A 25,426-nucleotide genomic window follows, 5' to 3' on the forward strand; every position below is an offset into this window, starting at 1 on the left:
GTATTAATGCCTAGGCTTGTATACAGGGTGCATTGAAGAAAAAAAAAGGAAAATCAGCTTTACTAGAGCAGGGTGGGGGTGTGGGCACATTTAACTGTGATCAAGAGACAGCAGTGTAGATCAGGCTTTTGAAGGGGGCAGAGCTAGATCTCACACTGCCAGTGAAGAGTGGTATGACATCAAATTAGGGTCCATGGGGGTTTGTCATCGTAGGGATGAAACATAGTAATGACAAGTGATTTCCACGATTCGTAGGTTACAGACTGGGGCTCCTCCAGGCCCTGTAATTACCCAGTCCATGCCCTTGTCTCAGCGTCGCACCAAGTCTCAAGTTCTGTGTACCACAGTTTGTATTGTGGGTCCCAGCATGTTTCCAGGACATGGTGATGCAGCGTTTAGCGAGGATACAGGCCAGGTCTAGGAACCTGGTGATAGGTCTGATTTTCCGCCTCCTAGGTATGCCCCAAGCAAGCACTCCAGCGGGCTCCAGTTATATCCAACGATACCAGCCAACCTGCAGGCATGCTCTAGTCTGGACTAGAAAACCTGTACCTTGGGGCAACTCCATAACATGTCGATCATGTTTTGCATCATTGAGGTGACACCATGGGCAGGTCGAACACTTTCTTGCTGAGCTTGGCCACTCCGCTGAGGGTCATAAACGTGCGGTGGAGCACATTCATTTGTAGTAGCCCGAATCTAGTGTTCCAATTTTAGGGAAATAAAGTACAAGTTCCCACTTGTGGTCGGTAATCGTGGCACCTATGTCAGATTCCCATGCTGTCTTCAGGACTAGGGTCTTTGACCTGCTTAGTAAGCAGCTATATAGTCTGGTCACAGGATTCCAGCCATCTTCAAGTGTGTACATTAAGGCCAGCAGATCAGTCTCTTCGGGTTCACCCTTAAGTAACCCCGTTTGTACTTCTAGGTCATCTAGGTCTCTAAAATGTCCCACCTTCAAACATGTCGCCCCATGTGGGAGGATAGCTCAGGGGCAACGCGCTCACCTTGGAAGTAAGAGGACGCGGAGCAACACCGGTTTGATCCCCGGGTCCACGCTTCGAAACCTTTGGGTATTAAGCACTTTATAAATAACCAATTATAATTATGTGAAGATGGCTTACACCTCACAGAGCCGGAGAGCTGCCAGGTCTTCCCTGGTTTTACATCTGCCGTATGGGAGCGTTGGATGAGTAGGAGTGCTCGCACATGGAACAGTTTCAATGCACAGGACCAGATTTTCCACGAGTAGTGGAAGGGCGTTCATACAGCCGGACTGGAGAAATATGATTTCTTAGAAGGCGAGCAGGTAGGACCAACTGTTGAAGCAAAATTGACTCAGAGGTGGGGTCGTCAGATAGCCATTTTAAGACAGATCTTCGTTGGGCAGCCATGTAATAAAGTTCCAGTCGGGGTATTTGTGCACCCCCTTCGCTGTATGGAAGGCATAGCACCTGAAGGGTGAGTGGGACGGTTCGGGCCGCAGAGTCTCTCTAATTTGCTGGTCAAGGATACGAAAGAACAAGTTACTTACCAACTGGTAACGTTCTTTCGACTGAATGTTCCTCCAATGTATTCCTCATCTTTGACACGTTGGGTCAAGTTTCGGAAAAGATTTCCTGCAGAGGGCGCCCAGCGTCGATGGCATCGAGTCGATATTGCTCGAAGGCCTCTGACGAGGGCGACGTCATCGGATGGAATAAGTAGCACGCACAGCGCGCCGTTGGCCTCAGTTCTGTTTTACCCCTCTCCATATGTTAGCCGTTAGTACAGGCAGGCAGTAGTCAGCCTTGTTAGAACGACAGCTGTAACAGCATGGGAAATTCTACAGAGGGGTAGGATGGGAGGGCGATGAGGAATATGTTGGAGGAACATCCAGTCGAAAGAACGTTGTCATGATCACTGCTTCCAAGGAGCCAGGACCAGCCCAACGTCCTTGGAAGCAGGCCCCTAACCCTAACCCTAATCCTAAGCACCAGCCGGTCCCCACTGGGACCTTTTGGACCTTGTCCTGGCGCCGGTGGCACCAGGCTCATCAAAACCATTGGTCCCGGCACTGGAAGCGCCGGGCTCATAATAGGTGTGAAGATGCTTGGGTGGACTTACCTGCAGCAGACCATGCTGCTTACTTACCAGCCACTTAGAAGCCATCTGAGAACAGGAACTCTTTTCTTACCTAGGCGGGGCCGTGGAAGAAGACGCCTCATCACTCCAAGGCTATTTAAAACAACACCCGATAGATGAAGCGTGCGAGAGAGAGAGAGGGGGACATTCAACAACCCAGACCATTAACCCCCATATTATTTCACCTGCAGAAACCTCACTCTTCGAGTCCGACACACAGTGCGAAGAGGTTCGACCCCCAGAAGTCAATCGAGGCCTGCACATCACTTTGAGTCACAGACAGCTTCCTGCCAAGACCCGCGCCTCCGTGGGAATCAGGTGAGCGTTACAGAACTCGAAGCCCACCACAAAACTCCTACCCAGGCGCAATGGAAACCTCAGACACTGATCAACTAGCTCAGTTGCTCGGGGAATTAAGAGCAGAAGTACATGCAGCTCGTCAGGAAACGAACTCTCTAAGAAGAGAACTGATAATTTCCAAGGAGCGAACAGAGGACCTTGCTAGGCAGTTGTTACAACCGCAGGCAGGACAGACACCTTTGCTTGTTCCAGGAGGAAGTTATCCTTCTGCATCATCTTCAAATCCAGTGCAAATCAATCTGCCCGGTAATGTTCCCTTGGCTCCGCCCGAAAGCTTTTCTGGTGATCCAAAGAAATTCGCAGTGTTCATCAATCAGTGCCGCCAACACTTCTTATGTCGACCAGCTGCATTCCCAACAGACCAGACCAAGGTGGCTTTCGTGCTTTCTTATCTCAGTGGCAGCGCCGCAGATTGGTCGATCCCTTTAGTCACCCAGGATGATCCGGTTTTACATGATTTTCAGGCCTTCCAGTCCAGCATGGAGAAACTGTTCGCAAGACATGCACAAGGGCAGGCCTTGGACAATGAACTTCTCTCATTACGACAGGGTAATCAAGACCTCTTGACTTATATAGTCTCCTTCAATAGACTCATAGTGGAAACACAATGGCCCGAGGACAAGAGAATAACGCTTTTCTACAGAGGCCTGCGTGGAGAGCTCAAAGATGTGTTAGCGCAAGTTGTGAATCCTCCACAAGAATGTTCTGACTATATTGACTTAGTTGTCCAATTGGACCACAGACTACAGAACAGGAAGGCAGATCGTTCCAGATTTGATACCCGAGTGTTTTCTAAACCACAGACCTCGAATAAGGGAGCCGACACTGTGGAACCCATGCAAATAGGGGGCATGAAAGGACCTTTAACCCAGAAAGAGCGGGAAAGAAGAAGGCAGCTGCAATTATGCCTCTATTGCGGAAACTCAGGACACTTTCTTCGGGACTGTCCAGTGAAACCAGCGAAGAAGACTGTAGGAGCCGCGGATACCTGTACCACAAATTCTGAGCAGGGAAACGACCTCGCCCGACAAGAGTAGAGGTCCTCTTGCCGAGCGTTAAGATCTGTCCCGTGACCTCGCATTTCGTGATACCCATGGTCCTCATTAGTCCTGAACGTCCGCAATTGAAGCTTACATTGACAGCGGAGCAATCGGTAACTATGTGGACCGTGAAATGGTATCAAGGATGAATCTACCCCTTGTCCCTAAGGCAGTGAAAGACGTCATCACTACTGTGGATGGCACGGAGATAGCCTCCGGACCAGTAACGCATGCCACCCAAGAAGTGACGCTAGTCAGTCAAGATGGACACCGGGAGAGAATCGTGTTCGATGTAATCAAGGCCCCTCAGTTCCAGATCATTCTGGGAATCCCTTGGTTAGAGAAGCACAATCCTCAGATCGATTGGCGAGCAAAGACGGTTCAGTTTCCAGAGTGTTTTACCACTTGTTATCCTCGGCCTGATGTTTCACTGGCGGCAATCTCTTCTGAGGAGGTTCCCAAATTACCTCCCGAATACCAGGAATTCCAAGACGTCTTCCGGAAGGATCAAGCCAACACCCTGCCTCCTCATAGGTCTTACGACTGTCAAATAGATCTGATACCTGGAACAACTCCTCCTTGCAGCAGGATTTATGCCCTCACCGAGCCAGAGAACCTTCACCTCAGACAATACCTAGACCAATACCTAGCTAACGGGTTTATCATTCCTTCAAAATCACCAGCTTCATCGGCTTTGTTCTTCGTTCCGAAAAAGGAAGGAGACCTTAGGACTTGCATAGATTATCGCGCCCTGAATCAGATCACCGTTAAAAACAGATACCCGTTACCTTTGATCCCGGAACTTCTGGATCAAGTCAAAGATGCATGTATATACACAAAGTTGGATCTCAGAGGAGCCTACCACTTGGTACGGATAAAAGAGGGCGATGAATGGAAAACGGCCTTCCGCACCAAGTACGGGCTATTCGAATATCAAGTGATGCCCTTTGAACTGTGTAATGCGCCTGCTGCTTTCCAGTATTTTATGAACGATGTCCTTAGAGAACTCATAGACGTGTGTGTTGTTGTCTACATTGATGACATCCTCGTCTATTCATCATCTGAAGAGGATCAGAGACACGTTAAAAAGGTTCTCGAGAGATTGCGTCAACATAATCTTTTTGCTAAGCTTGAGAAATGCGTTTTCAACGTAACGGAAGTCGAGTTCCTGGGATTCATATTGTCACCTAACGGAGTCCATATGGATTCAAAGAAAGTTGATGCAATCATCAAGTGGCCATCACCAACCTCTGTAAAAGGAGTTCAAAGCATGTTAAGTTTCGCTAACTTTTACCGCAGATTAATTCCTGAATTTTCTCGGATAGTCCAGCCCATCACCGCTCTGTTGAAAAAGAACAAACGTTTTGAGTGGTCTTCTGAAGCAGATCAAGCTTTTCAGGACTTAAAAGCTAAATTCATTTCTGCACCTGTTTTAAAACATCCTCGCCCAGAACTCCCCTACATCGTGGAAACGGATGCTTCTAGTCTTACTATGGGGGCAGTTTTATCACAAAGAGATCCGGTCACACACCAACTACATCCTGTTGCCTTTTGGTCCCGCAGGTTTTCGCCTCCCGAGATCAACTATTCAATTACAGACAAGGAACTTTTGGCCATCAGATCGGCCTTTAAAGCCTGGCGGCATTATCTTCTAGGAGCCAGACACACAGTCACCGTAATGACTGATCACCGCAATTTACAATATCTAAAGACAGCCAAAGCTCAGTCTTCCAGACAGCTTCGCTGGGCTCTGTTTCTAGCAGAATTTGACTTTATAATTACTTATCGACCAGGCAGTGAGAACGGAAAAGCAGATGCTCTCTCCCTAATGGGAGTAGATGAATATTTGACCAATCCAGAACCAATACCCATAATCCCAGAACAAAGAATTTTGGGTTTGGTCAGCGCTCAATCTTTTGAAGACATCAAGACCATGGTTAAATCACTCCTAACTCCGGGCGATTTGCAAGATTGGCAATTAAAGGGGAAAGAATTCTCAGTGGATCAAGACCTACCATATTTCCGAGGACGACTGCATTTACCCTGTGAGAAAATACAAAAACAAGTAATCTCCTGTTATTACGACTCTCTAATGGAGGGTCACCCTGGCATTACCAAAACCATGGAAAAGATTAAAAGACATTTCTGGTGGCCGTCATGGAAAAAGGATATTAGAGACTTTGTAATCTCCTGTGGTGTGTGTGCCCAGAATAAAAGTCAGAAGGAGAAACCAGCCAGCCTATTACAGCCACTAGACATCCCTCCCTGTCCATGGCATACCCTGGTCCATGGATTTCATCACAGACTGACCTCCATGCTCGGGGTATACTGCCATTTTAGTAGTCGTGGATCTATTCTCCAAGATGGCTCACTTCATTCCCCTGAAGGGTCTACCATCAGCCTCAGTATTGGCCCGAGAATTCTTAGAAAACATCGTTCAGCTACACGGTTTTCCCTCGGTTTTAGTCTCCGATAGGGGAAGTCAATTCATCTCTCACTTCTGGCGCAGTTGCGGTCGTCTAGCCCAAATTGATGTAAGACTTTCAACTAGTCACCATCCCCAAACTGACGGACAAACCGAAAGGACAAATCAAACTCTAGAGCAATATCTACGTTGCATGCTCCAACAAACTGAAAACCCCTGGAAGGATATTCTTTGGATCGCTGAATACGCTTACAATAATTCGATTCATTCTGGAAAAGGGAAGACTCCCTTCTTCCTACTATACGGACACCATCCTAGAACCTCTAACCTGGATCCTCCCCAAGAATTCGAAGCACCTGCTGTGGATCATTTGCACTCGGAGATCACCCGTGCTTTTGAGGAAGCCTCGGCCCATCTGCAAAGAGCTAAAGCTCAATTCAAAAGAGGAGCAGATCGACACCGTAAAGAGGCTCCTCACTACGCTGTAGGAGATCAGGTCTGGCTATCCACTAAGCACCTGCCTCTAAAGGGACCCCGCACCTTCATCCCGAGATACCTTGGACCCTATCTCATATCTGCCATAATTAATCCGGTGGCTGTCAAATTGGAGTTACCTACGCATATGAAAATACACCCAGTATTCCATGTCTCCTTATTAAAACCAGTACAACCAGAAACCCGATTGACTGAATTCCCAGAACCGGTTTTAGTAGATGGAGAACTTGAATTCGAAGTTAAGAACATCCTAGACGCCAAGATCTCCAAATCTAAGTTATATTATCTGGTTGATTGGAAAGGTTACGGCCCCCAGGAAAGGTCTTGGGAACCTTTAGAATATGTCCACGCACCTCGTCTGGTCAAGAAATTCCATCTGTATCACCCCGACAAGCCAAAACCCCCGGAGAAGACACGCTTAGGCGGGGCCTTGAGGGGGGGTACTGTCATGATCACTGCTTCCAAGGAGCCAGGACCAGCCCAACGTCCTTGGAAGCAGGCCCCTAATCCTAAGCACCAGCCGGTCCCCACTGGGACCTTTTGGACCTTGTCCTGGCGCCGGTGGCACCAGGCTCATCAAAACCATTGGTCCCGGCACTGGAAGCGCCGGGCTCATAATAGGTGTGAAAATGCTTGGGTGGACTTACCTGCAGCAGACCATGCTGCTTACTTACCAGCCACTTAGAAGCCATCTGAGAACAGGAACTACTTTCTTACCTGGGTGGGGCAGCTCCACTCCCTGGATACAGCACTGGAACCCTTCTGGAAACTGGAACTCTTTTCTTACCTAGGCGGGGCCGTGGAAGAAGACGCCTCATCACTCCAAGGCTATTTAAACCACACCCGATAGATGAAGCGTGCTTCGTGTTATTCTGCATCTGCAGCAGAACTCTCACCGAGTCTGCGCCGGCCTTTCTTCTTCCGATCCTGGACCTGCAAGAATCCTACTTACCATTTCAGTATCCAGACATCATCAGCACCTGCAAAGAACAGAAACAACAGGTTAGCAAGGCGAACTTTACACGCAGTGCTTACTTACCTGATCCATCGGCTGCGGCCGTTTCTTCACGCCGCATCTCCACCTGCAAAAACAAAAGCATTGCCATACTTACCAGCACGCTGTGAATTCCAGTTTCTTCGTTCTGCATCGCCGCCTGTGAAAACAAAGTATCGTTAACAACTTACTGGCATTCCGCGGACTCCGGCGCTGCAACCCAACATTTGAAAGGCAAAAGAAAAGACATTAAGCAGGTATTTACTTACGTCCATCACGCTCGTCGCAATAAAACGCCTGTGAATACTCTGGCGTCTCTTTAACACGAACTAAGCTGCAAGGAAAGAGACAGTTAGAGCGCTTGGCATACTTACGAACTTCCAGGCGCTTCACTTCATCTTTCATCTCAAGAGCCCTGCAATACATAAGGGAAAAGCATTATACAGAGTCTGCATATAAACGTGCCACGCATGTAAAGACTATAAAGACAAAAGGTGTCCAGAAACTCACCGCTCGTGCAGATAACGACGGTAACCATCCTCTGAATTCAAGAGGCCTGTGTTTCACCAGTGAAGGAACTGGCAACGGCACCCTGCACCAGACGCAGATGGAGAGCCCAGCATTCACCTATACAAGGTGAGCACGTCGACCTGGGGGCTCTACGAAAAAGCTGGGAAGAGAGAGAGAGAGAGGGACATTCAACAACCCAGACCATTAACCCCCATATTCTTTCACCTGCAGAAACCTCACTCTTCCAGTCCGACACACAGTGCGAAGAGGTTCGACCCCCAGAAGCCAATCGAGGCCTGCACATCACTTTGAGTCACAGACAGCTTCCTGCCAAGACCCGCGCCTCCGTGGGAATCAGGTGAGCGTTACAAACGTTAACAGTTGGTTAAGTAACTTGTTCTTCGAATGGATTGTGTCCTCCAACATATTCCTCATCTTTGACAGACTCCCAAAGCAGTATACCAGATTGGAGGGGGGTGGAGAATTTAGAATTGCCAATTTTCACAGGGCAGAATAAAGTACTGCCTTACCAAAAGCGACGTCCTGAGCGTGGGAAGTATCCAAGCAATAACACTTGGTGAAGGTGTTCAACAATTACCAAATTGCAGCATCACAAATGTTTTTAATGGGTACACCCCTTTGCTGGGCTGTGGAAGAGGCCCTGCCCCTAGTAGAATGTGCCCGCAGACCCTCTTGGTGGGTCCTTCCCCGCCAATCTAACATTCTGAAAACCCAAGGATAAAATACCTTGACAAAGTCTGTATCCTATAGAGAGCTTGTCGGCCACTCAACTTGCACATCCTAGAACTAGAAATATAAAAGCTTAAAGCCCCTTTAGGGTCCCATCTATGGAGCTATTCCAACTTCCCCTTTCGTTCTAAGGATTTTTCTGTCATTGCCTGGCATTTTTAGCAGGAATCACTGTCATGCCCTTCACCCAGGCAACACAGACGAGAATGATGCCGATCCGTGATCGACATTTTGGAGTCACACTCCTTGCACTCCTTGAATCCGGTACGAAGGGTTGTTGGTGTGGAGGACGAAGACATCTTGTCGAAGGAAAACTACACAATTTGGAAACTACGAAATCAATTTTCAATGAGGCGCAGCGAGTTTTTCGAAGCAAACACGTTTGCAGAAAAACGATACTGAGGTCAACGGGCGCCGTGAGTGCTACTTATACCATCCGATGACATCACCCTCAACGGAGCCATTCGAGGGCCATCGACTCAACGCCATCGACGTAAGGCACCCTCTGCTGAAATTAGTTTTGCCGAAGCTGGACCGAACGTGTCAAAGATGAGGAATATGTCGGATGACAATCCATTCGAAGAACTGGACTCCAATATAGTGGTAAACATTTGTGGCACAGTACAATAATCTAGGGAGAACAATCATTTTCACAATTGCGATTCTACCCATAACTGACATTGGTAACTGGGACCAAAAAGACATGAACCCCTTGAGGCCTTTTAAGACCTTGAGGGTGTTCAGTGTGCGTGCATGCGTGCGCGTGTGTGATGTGGATACCGAAGTATTTAAATGAGCGTGCCTCCCACGGGAGACCCAAATCCGGCAGCAAAGCTTTGGTAATTCTGCGGAGACCAGCCAAGGGAAAGAGGCAGGATTTCCACCTATTAAAGACAATCCCAGACAGTTCAGCAAAGCCGTCCAGTAACATGGGTAGGTTATATTATGGCTCACATATATAAAGTATTACGTCATCAGCATATAGTGATATTAAATGTCGGGTACCCACAATCAGGATGCCCACATCCAGGTATTCCTGGCATAAATAGGCTGCAAGAGGTTCCAGGGCTAGTATGTATAACATGGGCGACAACGGGCACACCCAGACGGGTCCCGCAACATATGTCCCAAACTTCAGAGATCGATCTACCTGACTTCACCCTAGCAGTTGGAGGTGTAGAGCAGCGTCACAAAGCGAATAAAGCTATCCCCCATCCCAAAGCTCTGAAGCGAGCAACCATTCCCAGTAGACCGTGGAAAGCCTTAATTGCGTCCAAGGACGCTACCGCATAGCGCTTGCCGCAGGCGTCAGTTTGGTCTATATTGTGTTGCAGCCTTTTTAGATTCAGGGTAGTGCTACGTGTTGGTACAAACCCAGTTTGGTCAATGTGAATCAAGGAAGTGATCACCTTGCGAAGACACACCGATCGCACTGTCATGAGTATTTCAATGTCACCATTTAACATGGCCAGAGGGCGATACGAATCACATTTGTCCATGGGCTTGCTAGGTTTGGGAATAGTAATGACCAGGGTCTCCCTCATACTAGTTAGGAGTATGCCTTTGTCATAGGCTTCCACAGAAACCTTAAGTAGCGGAGGAGCCAGGGTGGAACTATAAGCTTTGTAACATTTTGTGGGGCGGGGGCCGTTTCCAGCGTATGCCGCCTGCACTGGCTATCACCTCTCCTCTTGTCACCACCTTGATGGCCTCCAAGACAGTGCCCCATTTTTAAACATTATGTTCTAGGAAATCCGTCATGGATTCCTGAAGCACTTTCTTAAAGACCTGGTCAGTCAGGGCTCCCACCAGCATTCACCAAGTCGGGACAGGGGACCTGTGGTATACAGCGTTCCACTCAATCACCAAAGGGGAGTGGTCTGATATAGAGCGTCCCAAATATTCTGTGTTACATAGTTCGCCCATCTGTCCCAACAAGTCTCTCCAGACATCCACCAAGTTCAGGTCATTTATAGTGCTGCAGTCAAAGCAATAGTAGGAAGGGGTAAGGTGGGAAAAGGAGATGGTGGGGGGGGGGATCAGATCAGTGTCCCCAACAGTTAAAATTGCCATCTCAAAGGAAGAAGCCCTCGCATCTGGACGCAGCGCAACTACTTATGCGCACATGGGATGGTACGTTATGATTAGGAAAATATTAGTTCACAATACAAATTTCCCTATGTTCTAGGTAGACTCACAGTATTACATATCGTCCTTCCCTGTCCTTGTCGACTTCAAATATTTGGAATGGTAGTGAGCAGTCTATCCACGTGAGAAACGACCTAGAGTATTAGGAGTATGTGGCCCTGTGCCACGTACAAGCGACTCAAAATTGCCTTCTGTTCATCAGCCAGCAGGTGGGTCTCCTGGAGTAGCGCAGTAGAAATGCTTACGTTTCAGATAGGATTTCACCCTATTTCTACTGAGGTAGAATCCCAGCCCAGGCACATTCCAAGTTATTATTCTAATTGGCGCCATGGATTGACAGCGTGGGGCATTTCACCACCAACTCTTCGAATGACCACACCCCAGACTATCATGTATGCATTGTATAGCAAAGGCCCCTGTAATGTGTTTGGAAATGTGTCTAGTGTCTTGGTTGACCATATACATAATACAGGAACACGCAAACCCTGGGTATTCAATCCACATCCTCCCACACACACAGCAACAGCACCTAAAGAGCCAAAAATCACGGAGTAAACAAAAAAACCATAACATTACTAACAAAACTTTATGACGTTGCCCAGCAAAGATATATTTGCTTGAGCATGCCTGTACTACCAAGGCCAGGGTCAGCGTCAGCCATTGAGTACCAGGTTAAGGGGGAACAGCAACGGGCCAGTTTCCAGTGTTTCAACTCTTCGCAAGCAGATAAGAACAGCAGTGGGTAACAGCCTCCCGCTCCCACAGCACAAGAAGATACTGTTGGAGCAGCTTCAGTAGTAATTGTGGCAGGTAGCATGATAGCAATACAACTTGTGCAGAGCCCAGATTCAGAGTGTGTCGATGTGTTAATGTAAGCTTCGCCAAACCAAAAGGGCATTTCTCTGGTGCCTAATTGACACCAGCCATGGTGAGCACTGCTGGGGCTGGGCGTTGGTTCAGGAGTCTGCGTTCTAGTTAATGGCCAAGCTGTTGTGTTCCATCCACATGGCGGCTGCAGCTAGACTGTCAAAGTACGATTTATTGTTATGAAGGATTTGTAGTCGAGCAGAGTACATAAGCATATACCCGAGGCCAAGCTGATGAAGACTCGCCTTTTTCAGCACAAAGGAGTTTCTGGCTTTCTGGACTGCGGGTGTTTAGTCTAGGTATATCACAATTCTGGAGCTTTCCCTCTGGATGTCGCCTCCTTCTCGAGAGTGCCTCAGGATCACTTCTCGGTCACGGAAATTCAAAATCTTAGCTTCCACTGGTCAAGGATGAGAACCGGGTGGGTGGTCTCTTTTGGAGTGAGCAGTGTGCGCGTTCCTCAGCAAAGCCCTGCGAGAGGTTGTCAGGCCCAATTTCTTGCAACAGCATGTTTTCGATTAATGTTGTAGTGTTTGGTCCCTCGGCTCCCTCTGGAAGCCACAGTACGCTAATGTTATTCTGGCACGATCTACCCTCATCGTCGTCTGCACAGGCCGCCAATGCCGAGTTGCTCATTCCCAGCTACTTGACTCGTGTCACAAGATCTTTGGTGGTAGCTACAGCTTCCTTCAGTCCTGTTTCAGCTGTTGTGACCTTCTCCGCCAGTTGCCTCACATCCTGACGAAGGAGTTGGACGTGGACTTTAACCTGGTCTATTCTAGTTTCAAGTGATGACCTCAGAGCAGCAATTCCAGCAAGCACCTGGTCCTCATGGGGTTCTGCGTTGGGGCTGGTGGCCCGGATTGTTCGCCCTCTTCGGTTTGGGTGGTCTTGCGTTGTTTCCTCTGGCCAACAAAGGAATCCATGATCAAAGTCTTGCTCTTGTTTTTCGTGGGTGACATTCAAGGGCACAGAGGTGGGGGAAAGCACTACCCAGATCAGGTGTCTGTGGTAAGGCGGTATGTTATGGTAGGCCTCTCGTATGTAAGGTCTTTGGTTCCTGCGTCTGCACAAGACTGACTCCAGCAGACCTCGGAAACTTCCCAGTCGATAATGCCAGTGCCTAAAGCTGGATCTCTAGGTCAGTTGCGCTGGGTGTAGCAAGCATAAGGAGGCAGGTGAACCTGTTGTTGCATAGAGAAAGTGAAGTAAACCTGTGTCAGTGAGTCAAGTTTGCGGGGCCTGGTTGGGCCGGGTAGTAGTGTTCTGCTGTTTTGGGGTGTGCGCCTCAAGTTGAGAGCGCATAGTTCATGTTGTCCAGGAGCCAAAGGTATCAAGTGTCAGCACAGAGGTGTGGCTGAAAGGGACAACAAGACAGGGGCAAACAGGCAACACCCGCTACCTGCAGGATTACCACAGCGAGGGTAGCACAGTAAGGCAGGAGTGCAGTAATCTGTGGCAGACCAGATGATGTGTGAGCCATGCTTGGAGTGCATAGCAATAGCGGCAGACTGCTTGTAGGTGAAAAGTCAAGACAAAGGCCAACTTGGGGGCCACCGATACGCAGGCGTTGCAAGTGCCTTGGTAGTTTCGCCCAATGTTCAGTGGGTTTGGAAGAGGCACTCATCCCTGCCAGATTACCTTATTTTGCCTACACTCCGTAGTATGAGCCCTGATCTGATCAGGGAGATTTTCACTCCAGGAGAAGCAGCAAGGGTCTGATGCTCCCAGGAGAGCACGTAGTGCAGCTTAGCGGCAAGTAGCAGGGACCCGGAGCCTCACTGGCTCGCCACATCCACCATCTTTGGTAACATGTCCCGAAATGCAAGCTGCCGTTCATGAATTCCGGCGCCGATTAATGTTGCAGAAGCAGTGTTCTAGCAGGCGCGAGGTTCCTCCACCAGTAGCTGATGTCAGTTGGAAAAAGTGTGCAGTAATAGTTGCTGTGACGAGGATCAATGCAGGATCTCAGCGGGAGCTGCAGGAAGCTCCGTTCTCACTACATGAGCCTAGGCCATGCTTTCCTATATCTACAGGTAGAAATATATAGCCATTTCAGAAGTGTTGGTGTGACATTGCTGGACTAGATGATTTTACTTGCTTAGTGGGCATTTTAAATGCCTAATAAAGGATAGTTTTTTGTACTTAACTGTCCAACAGGAATTATTGGTGTTTTTCTGTGTGGACTCATTGTAGCTCTAGATCACTTTCACACCCCTCCTGAGACTAACCCTCTGCTACCTTACCTTGACTGGGTTTTTGGTTACAATCTCAGCGGCTCCATGTTATCTAACGCCAGGGTTGATTTAGGAAATCCATCTCAACAGTCTCACCCCCTGCTGAAGTGTCCAGGAGCCATCAGGTGGGCTGATCAGCTTCCTCATGTGCTACTTCACTGCATCTGCCGTCGGTGGGTGGTCATAATTTCGAAAAAAAAATGTCGACAGAAAAAAATGTCGAAAAAAAAATGTCGAAAAAAAATGTCGACTTTCGTTTTTTTTAATTATATATTTATTTTAGGGGTTCGGGAGTTAAAAAAAGGGAAAAATTAAAAAAAAAATTTAAAAAGGTGGGTGGGGGGGGAACCCCCCCATTTAAAAAAAAAAAAAAATGCATTGAAAAAAAAGTCGACTTTTTTTTCGACATTTTTTTTTCGATATTTTGACTTTCGACATTTTTGTTGTCGAAACTATCACTGTAAACCTCTGCCGTCATCCTAAGTTCAGACTTGGGACTCTGCAGACCCTCAACTTGCGACACAAGAGGCCTCATCCTGCCATGGCAGATCTCCCGCATGAAGTGGTCCCACTATGCTTCTGCCAAGAAGGTTGACTTTTGCAGTTTAATCTCAGTGGCCACCGTTGATTTCCATTTGCCTCATTTCCTGGAGGCCCTCTGAGGTAGTTGGCAACATGGTGGTCCATCCTTAATTGGGCCAGAGTCATCCAGCTGCCAGTACCCGAAACGGTCTCACCAGGGTGAGAAACTACAGACTCACCGGACCTGAAATCCTGATGCAGGAAGGGACCTCTAGCCCTCCACCCTTCCAATGGAACCAAGACATGGACACAAGGGCCCATTGATTTTAGGAGCCCCTGAAGTTGTCCCGGTGTGTATCAGATTACAGGGAGGGGGGAGTAAAACCACTGGTTTAATCCTCCTACATCAATCGGGTTTAACATGCATTAAAGTCCTTGCACTACCTCTCATATGCCTGACCATGATCAGTGAAGTTCTAGTCAAAGACAAGACCCTCCCCATGCCTTCCTCTAGGGTGGTAGGATTGGGACCGCCTAAGAGCTTTACATCTATTGTTGTAGAACTCAAATAATGACAAACTGCTTGTGGGCTTTGCAAACACTTGTTTAGGCTAAAGACTCCTAGCTTCCTATAAAGTGTTTTACTGGGTATTAAGACTAAGGGAACCAGACCCAGCTCTTCTAGCAAGAGGATGTCTTCAAAGTTTAGAACTTTATAATTATGAGGTTATGTACTGTGTTTTAACTCTTTGTACATATTTCTTCTCAGATTGGTTGTCTTTTCTTCACTTACTTTGCTACACCACAGTACTCTATTCCAGATCTTACTGTGTTTGAAGGTGTTGGTACTCTGTAGCCAGAGCACCTCAAAAGTGAAAGTGTACATAATAGTATAAGTTTAGGGATTCACGTGTTCCACCTATTAGCTTGTCTTAGTGGCTGGCTGAAGCTTGCTCCATAAAAACAGCTCACATTCACTTCGACTTGCTCCAACAGGCTCTACATTGGGATTAATTTTCTTTTCCGTTCACTAATGGTTCCTCGAAATGGCTCCACCTAGCTAGTCTTGGTTTCCACAATTTCTTCCCTTTTCCCAGCCTAACGTTTGGCTAGGATACAAGTTAGGTCAATACCAGTTTCACTAGAGTACATATAAAACAGCTGGTAGTTTGCCTACTCTTCGGGAGAATTCTCAGAAATGTGGTAATTCCGCTCTACCTTAGAGACCCCTAGCTCTTTTCCTGAACTTTGGAACTTTGTACTTTTAATTCTGTGTGTTTTCTGTGTTTCTTTCGGTTGTGGAGTTTGACAAACTCCCTAGGCATTATCTTTTTACATTGTGTCACAGCACCTACAATGCAGTGGGACAGGGGAGTCTTTAATTTCCCATGGTTTAAATACCTTCTCTTGGATAAACTACTGTTTCCAGGAGCAATGAAGTGAAATTGACTTTACTTACACTTGTAACTATCTAAACCCAGCACACACTATCTTACAATAGGGTGCTGGAGGGGTTACTTAGTATCCCCTTTGTCTCGCTTCTCATGTAACAATTTTATGTTACCCTTTCCTCAATGCATGGCTGGTGGCAGTGGTTTACTTTTAACTACTGTGGTGCGCATTTACCGCGGGTTGCATTCGCAGGTGCATGGCCCGATCATCTTTTTTTGCCATTTCTTTGGGGGAACGGCCCCTCTTGAGCTTTATGGTCCCTTTGTTCATTCTGCCTTTGGCGGGATTCACGAGTGAAGCCCGTCTGTGGCTCCAGGGTGTCTGGCGGGAGCAAGACGCGAGGGAGGTGCCCGAAACTCCCTGTGCTTAGTCTCCTAGGAGACAGGAATGCACTCTTGGGTGATTGGCCGGATGGCTGTCCGGCAAGGGCAGCCATCCTGCTGCGTGACTGACAGCTAGGTTGGAATGAATGGGAGAAACCTGCATATAAAAGGCAAGGCTTTTTGCCTTGGAAGGCAGAGTCAACCACTGGACGAAAGAATCCGAAGAAAACTTGAAGATGATGCCTGCTGCAACTCCTGGACCGTTGGTTTGCCCGGTGAACCCCTGCAGCTGCGCTGAAACTCCAAATTCGTATCGACAGAGAAGCCCCTGCAAGGACGACTTCTCCTTTGAGTTGGTGGGACCAATCAACTCCAAAGTAAGCCATCTGGCCATCCTCTCGGAGCAGGTTGAATTTCCATTGCAGTTACTGCTGGAACCGAATAGCCAGGGAGAGGAACATTAGATTGTGTGTGTTGCTTTTAAGCTGGCCAAGAGCTCCAGAAAGATCTTCCGGACTCCCAGGAAGCAGGAGTGACCGAGCCCGAGCATCCTCTATAGTGCGGGACCCCAGATGCAAGGAAAGCCCATCTAGACCACCAGGAACTGCAGTGTTGCTTTTGGCGGAAGACGCAAAGGAGCTGGAACACCGAAATGCCACTTGTTGGAAGATTGCTGGTTGCGAGCAGTGACCGTCCCATTGCAGTGCAGGAGTCCCCAGCAGTCCTCCCTCTTGTCCCCATGACTGAGGCCCAGAAACACCAGGATCTGCAGAGCTGTACAGGAACAGAAGTCATCTGCTGCATGTTTCTTCAACCCAAAGGTACTGTAAAGTCTGAGAGAACTTACCTCTTGTTGTGCCACCTTGCTTGTCCTCGTTGGAGACTTGTCTCGGTTGGCTCTGTAAAGTTGCTAACAGCTTATTTACCTCAGAAGCCTAATCAGCTTGTGGCCCTACTTTGATTTCTTCTTATTCTACAAAGACTTTCTTACCTGCAAGAAGTGCTTCAGTTCACCTTGACTTTTGCTAACTTAACATTGGCTGGCCTAGCTCCCTGAATGACTCTTCTCTCCTCTCCTCTGCTCATGTGTTGGGTCTTCCTTCCAGGAAGAGGTTAACTAAATGTGCATTGGGGTTACCAAAAGCACTTACCTGCTTCAGAATATTTGTGTGATCTCTTGTTTTGATCTAATAACCTTTTTCCTTTGGCATATCCCTAAATCGGATTCCAAATGCAACAATGATATATTAATGTCCCCAGCACCCTAACTATTGAAGTCACCTGAGGGTGTAGGTAGTGTCTGTGGGCCATCCCAAATGGGTACTTGGAAATATCAAGAGTGTATTTTTTAAGTGTATTTGGGTGTTACTATTATATTTCCCCCTTCTGAAGAAGGCTTACTCAAACGGATGGTTAAATAAATTAATTGTTTAATCAAGAAACCTTGTGTGTAAGAGTTTATTTGCATACTTGTCACTGAATCTCTAACTCTATTACAGCTCACATTGACCCCTCTTGAGATCAGTCTGGCTGCTCAACACACTACCAACCTGTGTAGTACAGACTTATACCAAAGGTTGGGTTCCTATTGCCAGGAGGCCAAGGTTGTTGTAGTGCACCCAAAGGGTACTGCATACAATCTTGCCTAACACATACTCAATCTGAGTGACTACGGTGTTACCATCACAAAAGCAAATTCCCCGATAAGTGACCCATTACCCGAATCCTCTTTTGCATGTCACCTCCTGGAGTCCTCCGACCCAGTGCACTACATGCACACCAGCCACCTTGCACCCTCCCTGCTGGCACTGCTTTAGTTCTTTCCACTTTCTGCATAGTTTATCTTCTTGTTTAGCTTCTGAACAAAGACAGACCAAAGGCAGCAGAGGTCCTCTTCGAAGTAAAAATAAATACAAATTCAAGCTAGTCTAATAAGGACAGTATACAGCTCTCCTGCACTTCTGGATAGCTGCAGAATCAATTCTGGAGTGGCAGGTAGAGTTTACATGATGGATGTTACAATAATGGATGACTCCACATATGTTGCATTACCTGATTGAATACGGGATAAGGCTAAATGTATTTCTTAACATTAAATATTGCAAGACCAATGCAGTGCACATATTGCAGCTTTGTACTCACGCTTGAATGAGGCTGGAGAGGTCATTCGATGAAGGATTGGCTCCTGCTGCAGCTCCCCCCATGGGATTCTGGTTTCCAGAGATCATACCAGTCATCCTAAAAAGATTAAATGACATTCACAAGTTAAAGAAAACGCACCCACCAGACATGAACTGAAACAAAATTGAACGTTCTCAGCAAATTACCAATGAAATCTTAGGCTCATTTACATGAACGTAGAAAAATAAACTTGGCCAGATTCCTGGCTGTGGTATGCCTGCCCAAATAAATGATCAGGGTTCACCAGCGGAGGTGCAGAAACATTTGCTGTAGTTAGGTCTTAAGGGCTCAGTAGAATCTAACAGATGTGGTTGGTTTCAGGCAGAAGGCCAAATCATGCATGTGCGAATCCTGGGCAGTTACCATACAGTATAAACTTTAAATGTTTGCCAATTTACTCATTTTAAAAATGTAGGTGATTAGCTCCATCATTCCCAGAAAAGTGAAGCGGGAATAACTTGGTATGAGTAACCATGACCCGCGAGGGAAGCAGAGTACATAAGATAAAAATATTTTAATATATTTATGAAGTCTTACAAAATGTATTCAGCAACCAGAGTGTGACCAAAATGATCGGATACTTTTGTATATATCTGAAAATCGTTGGAAAAGCTCTGCACATTTTATTTATACATTCCTTGTTCTCATCCAAGTAGGAGGTGTGAATGGATGGACAGAATACACAATTCAAAAATGCATCATTCAATAAAATTGTTTGACTTTGCCTGATGTGGTGGAGTTAAAGTATTAAGGGTCACAGTGTTTTCCACAGATAAGCAGGATCATCTTCTCCGAGAACGACCTAAGTAAACGGTACAAGTATGTGGACAACTTTAAATTTCACCATGGTCTAAACAATGGGAAGAAGGATGTTTCTGCAGTTACCCAATGTAATTTGGTCTCAAAGGACCAGTGCCCAGCTCACTTATTGGCAATCTCCTGCCAACAAGAAGGTCCCAGCACCCACTTGCTATAAGGGGTGTGTCAGGCAGTTCTACCTTAATAAGGCACCTTCTGGCAGAAAGTATTCCCTTCCCCTTTCTTACCAACACGCTACATGTTGCTCACTTTGCCCAGAGTGTATAGCATGTCTCAACTGCTCTTCTGGTCTTTCTTTAGCCCTCGGTATGCTCCTCGCTTTCTCCCCCACGCACCAGCTAGCTCTCCAACCCTGAGCATGGGAAACTATGTTCTATTTATTTATTTTCTGCATTTATAAAGCACACAGGCAGCCCAGAGGCATTGTGGTGCTGTTACAAAGTTGAAACAACTTAGTTACAGTTGGCATGTTATGTTACAGATGGAGATATATTACACATTATCAGAGTGGACTATTCGGCGTGCAAGTTCAAGCGAAAAGTAGTCTTGTTGGCTTTGTGAAAGGCAAGGTGAGAAGGTTCAGCGTCTACTGAGCACTTCCAAGTCCCAAATGAGGACCTTAGTCACACAACACTCACATCAAGTGAGTTTAAGGAGAAGCAGGCAGTAAGTGCCTACTAACAATAGTTTGATGGAGTGCCCCAGTAGAAGTGAAATTCTCGTAAGACTCCTAGAGGAAGATGTCGGTACCAGAGCTGAAAAGGGTAGGCTACAGTTGCCAAGGACATTCCTGGGGACGTACTAGACAAGCATCATGCTACATATTGCTTTGGTTATCCAGTATGGAATCTTGATTAATATTCATGAATCCTGAACAGCCATGCTGAACATTCAAAATGGCATGCATTACTTACCGTAATAGCATTTCCGATGATTGTATCTGCTTAGATTCACATGCTGTGCATATAGTCCAACATCTAGTGGTAACCGCAGAGTATTGCATCTTGTCTTACGAGGATCGAAAGGGGACGTCGACATGGGCATGCCTGTAACACTATCCCCAACGTGACGTGTAGAGTACCCAAAATCCCTCAATCGTCGAGGCCCCTCCGATTGCATTTGTTCTGCCGTGAGGGAGCCTTATGACTAGCGTGAGTACAGAAAAGAGAAAAAGCAGTAGACGTCTATGTTCCTTCGATCCGAGCGGGGAGGAAGGGTGGACGCATGTGAATCTAAGCAGATACAATCATTAGAAATGCTTTCACAGTAAGTAATGCATGTCTTCTGATGCCTGTGAATCTGCTTAGAATCACATGCTGTGGATAGACTAGCAAGCAGTATTCGGAGTTGGTGGTGGGATGTGAAAAGGGACAATAGTGAAAAGATGTCTTAGTACTGCTTGCCCCACCTGAGAATCAGACCTAGAGTGACTGTCTAGGCAGTAGAGTTTTGTAAAGGTTTTGGTTGCCGCTTTGCAAATTGACTCGAGAGGAACATTTGCAATTAATGCTATGCAAGCCCCAGTGCCCCAAGTAGATTGTGCTCTAGGCTTGAAGGGTAGATCTCTTTTGGCAAGAGTACCAGTGTGATGCAATTGACAATCCACCTTGAGATGGCTGATTTAGAGACAGGGTCCCCCTTTCTACCAGCCGCCACCGAAACAAAAAACTTGTTTGTTTGACTTAGTGGTTTCGTTTATTCCAGATAGTACATGATTGCCCTGTGCACGTCTAGTGTGTGTGTAGGCTCCTTTCCACCATATTAGTGGAGTTCTGGAAGAAGGTTTGTAGTTCTATCGATTGGTTCATTTGAAACTTAGAAATTAACTTGGGCGCAAATTGTGGGTGAGCGAAGAGCCACCTTATCTTTGTGAATTGTGACAAAAGGGTCTAGAATTGAAAAGGCCTGTACTTCACTGACTCTCCTTATAGAAGTGACTGCCACTAGGAAGGCCGTCTTTTAAGTGAGTGCTTTGAGGCTTGCTTTGTGCATAGGTTCAAAGGGCGACCCCATAAGTCTAGTTAATACCACATTTAGGTCCCATCCAGGAGCCGGGTTAGAAATAGGGGGATGAATTCTTTTAACCCCTTCCATAAGAGCTTTGATTACTGGGATCTTCCACCACAACACCTTTCGCTGGGACATGGTATAGGCTGAAAGTGCAGCTAAGTGGACCTTCAGGGAATTAAAAACTAGACCAGAGTCTAATAGGTGAGTCAAGTATAGTACAATATGAGTAGGAGAGCAGTCAATGGGATTGAGGCTCTTGGAATTGCACCAGATGATGAAGCGTTTCCATTTATTGGAGTAGCAATGTCTGGTGTTAGGCTTTCTTGCTTCTCGAAGTATATCCATGCATCTCTGAGGAAGTTGGAGATGCCCGAACTCTATGACTTCAGGAGCCAGGCCACTAAATTGAGAGTCTGCGGGCATAGATGAAGTGTTTCCCTTTTGTCCTGAGATAGCATGTTGTATGGGCAAGGTATTATCATCAGAGAAGAGAGTGACATCTCCATCAGATGGGAGAACCAGGGTTATCAGGCCCACATTGGGGCCACCAATACCATGGTGACCGGTGCCCCGTGCATCTTGTGCATAACCTTTTTGAGTAGGGGAGTCAGGGGAGTCAGGGGAGTCGGGGGACAGGGTAAACACCAATTTCCCTAACTATGTTATCCGGAGACCGCGCCCCTTGGATCGGTTCTGAGGGTACCTGTAGGCGTAATCTGGGCATTGCGAGTTCTCCAGAGTTGAGAACAAGTCGATCTCTGGGAAACCCCATTCTGCGAAACATTGGAGACAGTCTACCTATAGTCGCCATTCATACTCTAAAGGTAGTGGGAAGTCTCTGCTGAGCACGTCTGCCAGAAGATTGAGCTCCCCTGGAACATGTTGAGACAGTAGGAACATCCTGTGTTTGAGAGCCCACTTCCAAATGTTCTGGGACAGTTTGGATAGCCTAGTGAGTGCCCCCTTGCTTGTTCAGGTAGTACATGGCTGTGGTGTTGTCTGTGAGGACTAGTACTGTCTTTCATTGCAATTGTGTCTGAAAGGCCTTGAATGCTTTGGACACTGCTAATAGCTCCAACAGGTTTATCTGGTTGGATGCTGCCGCTGGGGACCAAACTCACCGTCTTTTGAAGGAGGTGAGCCCTACTGCAAGGGTGGTGAAGGTTTTCCCCTTCAAGAGGTTTTCCCTCAACCACCACTGCAGAGAAAACGAGGGCTGCCGAGACAACCACTAGATCGTCCCATTGTCCGCTGGCCTGACACCACTGGCTGTTGAGCCACTCTTGCATGGGGCGCATGCGCAAACGGGCGTGAAGGACCAAGTATATACAGGATGCCATCATCCCTAACAGTCACATGAATAATAATACATGGCCTTGCGTACCGTCACCTCTCGACTGGCTATATACTGAGGGATCTGAAACAGCATGTTTTGAACCCTTTCATTGGAGGGGAAGACGAGGCTGTAGAGTGTCCAAATTAGGGCCCCCAGAAATTGCTTGCCTTGGCTGGGGTCTATGCTGGATTTCTTCTCGTTTATGGAGAATGCCAGACTGAAGAGGAGGTCTATCGTCTTTTGGGTGTTTGACAGGCATGCTCAGTAGGAATCTGCTGTTATTAGCCAATTGTGGAGGTAATGATATACTGGGATGGACTGCCTGCGCAGGTGAGCTGCTGCAACTGCCAGTACCTTTGTAACTCTTGGGGCTGAGGCAATGCTGAAGAGGACCTTGAGCTGATGGTGTTTGTTTTCTATCATTAATCTTAGGTATTTCCTGTGTGCTGGTAACATTGAAATATGAAAGTAAGCATCTTTGATGTCAAATGTTGCCATGTAATCCCCTTGCGTTAGCAGAGGGATTACCTCTGGCAGCATTACCATCCGAAACCTTTGGGGTTTGACAAATTTGTTCACTGAGCGCAAGTCTAGCATAGGGCGCACAGTGAGATCCTCTATGGGTACAAGGAATTACACTGAATAAATACTCAAGTTTACCTGTAGAACAGGGACGACATTGATTGCGCCCTTTTCCTGCAGGATCTTGACCTCTTGCAGCAGGATTCTAAGGTGTTCCGGTGTTAGACGCCTGGACTTTGGTGGTCTGAATCGAGGTAGCCGGCTGAACTCTATGCAATAACCATGGGTGATAGCTTTGAGCACCCACTGGTCTGTGGTAATCTCAACCCATACATGCAAGAATGAGGTTATATGTCCCCCAACCGGGGAGGCATGGGAGTGCACCCGGATCTGGGAGTCATTTCTGACTAGAGGCCGGGGATTCTAGGGGTGGCATTGCGACCCCTTCCTTTTCCACAGCATTGTCCTCTAGGGGGATACTGATTTGAGGCAGCAGACCTTTGTCCTGAGGACCATGTGTTGTCGGTACCATGTTGGTTATGAGGGGAACGAGAATAGGACTGTCTGCGAAAGGAGCAGCAAGAACGTCCCCCTCTGTTGAAAGGGTCTTTGAGTGATATGATTCAAAGATTTCAAAGTCTCATGTTCTTTCTTGGCAGTTTCAAGCGCCTCATCTACAGCCTTGCCAAACAGGTAAGAATCCTCCACCGGTTTGTTGATGAGACGCTTCTGTCTCCGGTTTGAACCCTGAGTTCTTTAACCAGCCGTGTCGTTTCAAAAGGGTACCCTGGGCCAGGGTTCTCCCTGCTGTCTTTGCAGCATCTAAGGTGTTTTTATGCATGTTAGGGTTTACTTGTAACCCTCTGATACAATTGTAAGCAGGCGAGACCGCACTGGTTCGGGGACCTCCTGCAGGCCCTCTTGTAGCAGGTTCTATTGAACAACAGAGAAGCTGGCCAACAGCGTGGTATTGTTGGCAATGCGGGTGGAATATGCTGCCACAGTAGAAATTTGCCTCCCTAGGGCATACAGTGCCCCAAGGACAAGGACACCACTGCCCTCTTTCCTGTTTTAGTGACAATGTGAGAATCTGGGGTGGCATGTCCCTCGATATAGAGAGGGTCAGACGGGGAGGGGCGAAAAGGCTTCTCCACCTGTGGGTTCACAGCCCTGGTCTGTGAAGATGCTAGTAGAGAATGGGCGATGTGCCTTTTAATGGAGTTAAGTAAAGGGATCTTCTCCTTTAGAATATCCTCCACGAAATCTGCACCACCTCTTGCGTGGCTATCTGGAAACGTTTGTCTGCTTTCTTCAGAATTGTGTTAAACGCCACCTGGTCATCTATAGGAGAATCCTGACACAAACGGGGGGGAGGATCCATGCAAATGGTGTCAGGATCCAGAGTCTAAGTAGGTGAAAGCCATGGTGGGTTGTCCACCGGTGGCTCACCCACCAAATCTGGGGCCTGGTCAGTGGGATCATCAAAGGGATCATCCTCTTGTAAATAGAGGGCCAGAGGTTCTCTGGAATTTGGCCACTGAGGGGTAAAGTATTCTTCACTAGGACTTTTGGGCGTGAACCTTTCAGAGAAGTCCACACATTCTGCAAGCCTATTCATACAGCCTCCACATTTTCCCCTGGTCCATAAATAGGATCCAGAGGGGGAAAGGGCTCCTCCTGAAGATCTACCTGCCTAGAAAGCCGAGATTTTTCTGAAGAGAGTACTGGATAAGGGCTGGGGACTCAGAACAGTGTTCCTGCATTTCCCGGTGTGTGGACGCGTCTCAACTTGTCCTTGGTTTTACTGGCCGCCGAAACGATGTTTGTGAGACTCTAGTGGATGTTCGGCGCTTCTGGGAGGGGTTTAGGCGGTTCAAACGGCTTTGCCGTAGATTTCGACGTAGCCAGAACTTTCTGCTTCAGTGCACTCTTAGAAGGCGACTCGACGGCCTTGTGACTTTTGGTGCTGGCGCCCTTATCTGCAGAGTGCCCGGACGCATGCCTCTTACGCGATTGCGGGGAGGGCTGCCGCCCTCAGGTGTCAGGTGCTGTAGAGGAGCTTGGCATATCCGTTGGCGCCTTAGACTGCTTCGACAAATCTGTCGAGGTGGTACTGGGGGTTGTGTGCTTGCTTCTATGAATAGCGGGTATGTAGGGTGTACATTCCCCATAGCAGAACTATAGTCCTGCCTGGTGAGGCCGGGGATGTACGGTTCGGAGCGTGAATGCTCCGATGAGAGGTCGATGGCATCCGTATCAGAGGCATCGCCGCCGCTTACAACCTCATCACTCTCGACTCCTGCAGCGATGG

General features: G+C 47.4%; 1 protein-coding gene across 7 annotated transcripts in view; it reads right to left on the reverse strand.

Moving 5' to 3' along the window:
* The window catches only part of SGTA (small glutamine rich tetratricopeptide repeat co-chaperone alpha), a 728,086-nt gene that overhangs the window by 115,150 nt on the left and 587,510 nt on the right, over positions 1-25,426 (reverse strand). For all 7 annotated transcript variants that reach the window (XM_069646646.1, XM_069646641.1, XM_069646636.1 and 4 more), the window contains one exon: positions 18,390-18,485. In XM_069646646.1, coding sequence (XP_069502747.1) covers positions 18,390-18,485 — 96 coding nt within the window. The remainder of the gene's footprint in view (positions 1-18,389; positions 18,486-25,426) is intronic.

This window comes from Ambystoma mexicanum, chromosome 1p (genome assembly GCF_040938575.1).
Source record: "Ambystoma mexicanum isolate Mex_15411 chromosome 1p, UKY_AmexF1_1, whole genome shotgun sequence".
Classification (NCBI taxonomy): Eukaryota; Metazoa; Chordata; class Amphibia; order Caudata; family Ambystomatidae; genus Ambystoma; species Ambystoma mexicanum.